This window comes from Marmota flaviventris, chromosome 4, assembly GCF_047511675.1.
Source record: "Marmota flaviventris isolate mMarFla1 chromosome 4, mMarFla1.hap1, whole genome shotgun sequence".
Classification (NCBI taxonomy): domain Eukaryota; kingdom Metazoa; phylum Chordata; class Mammalia; order Rodentia; family Sciuridae; genus Marmota; species Marmota flaviventris.
This window is the reverse complement of record NC_092501.1, coordinates 3186373-3188872: the sequence shown is the minus strand read 5'-3', so window position 1 is coordinate 3188872 and position 2500 is coordinate 3186373. Positions and strand designations below refer to the sequence as shown.

General features: G+C 46.3%; 1 protein-coding gene across 13 annotated transcripts in view; it reads right to left on the bottom strand.

Annotated features, from left to right (window-relative positions):
* The window catches only part of Ebf3 (EBF transcription factor 3), a 125557-nt gene that overhangs the window by 11710 nt on the left and 111347 nt on the right, over window positions 1-2500 (bottom strand). For all 13 annotated transcript variants that reach the window (XM_071610809.1, XM_071610808.1, XM_071610807.1 and 10 more), the window contains one exon: window positions 798-886. In XM_071610809.1, coding sequence (XP_071466910.1) covers window positions 798-886 — 89 coding nt within the window. The remainder of the gene's footprint in view (window positions 1-797; window positions 887-2500) is intronic.

The following is a 2500-nucleotide window of genomic DNA, read 5'->3' as shown; positions in this document are numbered from 1 at the left end:
AATAAAACTCAGAGGTGGTCAAGACTTGGGTGCACACAGGGATAAAATGTACAATAATCAGTCATAATGTTATGACTTCATTTTTCATTGTGCGTTTTCAACTCTGCCTTGGAAATCAGAGAGGGCTTCTAAAGAGAAAAAGAGACAAAATTATATCAAAGGAGAGGAAAATTATAAGCTTGACTTATCTTTAATGTTATACATCAAAATGGAATTTCTGTGATATGTGGCGTGTGCATAAACAACGGGCAGCTTTTGTCTCTGTTGAATTTAAATGAAAAGTCCCCTAGATATTAATATGTGGACTTCATTTGTTAGCCTGCTAAGTCAGGGACTTATAACAAAAGCTTTGTAAACAAAAGATTAAACTGAATCGAGCTTTAGAAAATGAAAGGAAAACAAGAGTCAAGTAATCACAGATCAGACTGGGGCTGCTTAGATGGAAATCAGCGCGGGCTGCTGGAGTGGAAAATGTTTAATTGAACTATTTCATTACTCGGAAGTTTATGTCCCCCTTGCAGAATCCAAAATATTTGTTATCAGAAAAGCCATTCTTTCCTTCCCTCGAAGAGATGGTCCTTCAGAAGCAATGTGAATCGAACACCTCTTCTCTTACCCTTCGCCCACCTTGGAAGTGGCCAGGCACAGGCCTGGTGACTCCCCACGCCTGTTGGCCTGGCCCTTGGCACAGGTTTGGGGCGTTGGTATCCCCCTTCCCAGGGCACCTGCTGCCCCCAAACCAGAGCCAGCCCGGTGGCGGCCCCACCTGCGCAGGGCGCCACGCGCTCTTTACTAACCTTGGGTAACCTTTCGGGATCACCCGGATGTCTGGGGATCACTTTCTGCAACCTCTGGAAGCCGTAATCTATGGTTGGTTCATTAAGGGCTGCAACAGGACACAAAAACGTAGATCAGGTTAATTACGGTTACGTCGTCCGCCGTGTGGTTACCGCATGCTCTCACACACGGGTCTGGGTCTCCTTCTCTGACACTTTCTAAGGCAAGCACCCTTGAATGCCAGCTCCAGCTGAAGGAATAGATTTCCCCCTTTCTTTTGCACATAAAAGCAATGATTATTTCTAATCTATAATTAGACTGGAAGAAAGTCGAAGGGTGACTCAATATATTGTAAAAATGGTGGTGCAGTCACAAAGTGACAGGTCTTGGGGCCATACGCAGCCATCACCACTGCTGTGATGTGATGACTGCATCTCGCCGTGCCTTCCACACTGGCCAGGGATTTATGGGAAACTGGCAATTATGACATATGTCCGGCTATTGCTAGCCTCAGATTTATCCCTGTGGTCCTTTTTTGTCTCGCATATTGCCTGAGCACAGACCAGGCAGGAGGAGCACTTATTCTTGCAAAGCTTTAATAATCTGTGAATGGCTGACTACAAACTGATGTAGAGGACTATCATTCTACAGCTGCAACCCACCAGCCCCACGAAATTGCCGGCCACAAATAGTAATTAATCTTTTTATCCCTCAAATTGTAATTTTGACTATGAACTGTGCGCGGCCATAAATCAGCCGCACATGCGCCGTGTACAGTGCATGAATCACGGCCGGGACTCTGTCCGCCTGCACACACTGTGTTTAACAAGCTTTCTAAGGAGCCATCGGGCTTTATTATGGCTCTGCCTGACTCCAACAAAAACTGAGCCCGGAGGCCCAGGGACGCGAGTTAAGATGAAAATACTTATTAGGGTACAGTACTTCTGGATGTAGATAGCGTTTTCTGTGGAGTAACTCTGCGGTGCATGGTGTGACATCAATCAGGAGGTTTTCGGAGACTAATAAGACCTGCCGCCATCTATTCATTACTCCGCCCGCAATTTGGGCCATCATTCATTAGTAATTTGATGATTACCACCACCCAACCCGGCAGGTCTGTGGAGTGCAGGGGAACACAAAGGCCACCACTTCCTAAGAGGAAGGTTAGGGGCTGCCTTTGAAAAAGCTCTCCACAGTAATTGGTCACCGTTATCCTCGAGTGCTGGGGCTGTGGGCGCATCTCGTAAGCAACGCAGGAAGCCTGGCACGCACACTCAATAACACGCCTGCAAGTTGAGGACCACAATATGATTTGACATTCCATCATACATCCCAGAGACAAAGGTCCGCACAGGAATGTGAAGTAAGACATTTTCTTGTTAATAAAGCATTGATCCGACGTATTGATTTTACATGACATGGCTTTTGCTGGGATTTTGCCCTCTTTTTTCTTTGCAAATAGTGAAGCTCTTCAAAATGCCTTGGTGTGTGTGACATGGCAAAATTTCTAACTCTCTGTGATGTAAATTCTATATGTGTAAAACCACTTCATAATCAGACCATTAATCATCAGAAGCTGTCAGCATTGACTTGGGGGACAATTTGTCACGTCTCTGCCTGGGCCTGGGCAAGGGTGTCAGGCAGAAGCACAGCTCGGGCATCAGGGCAGATGGGCGGCTGCTGTGGCCTCACCAAGTGACGGTCCAAAAGGGATTAAAGGGTT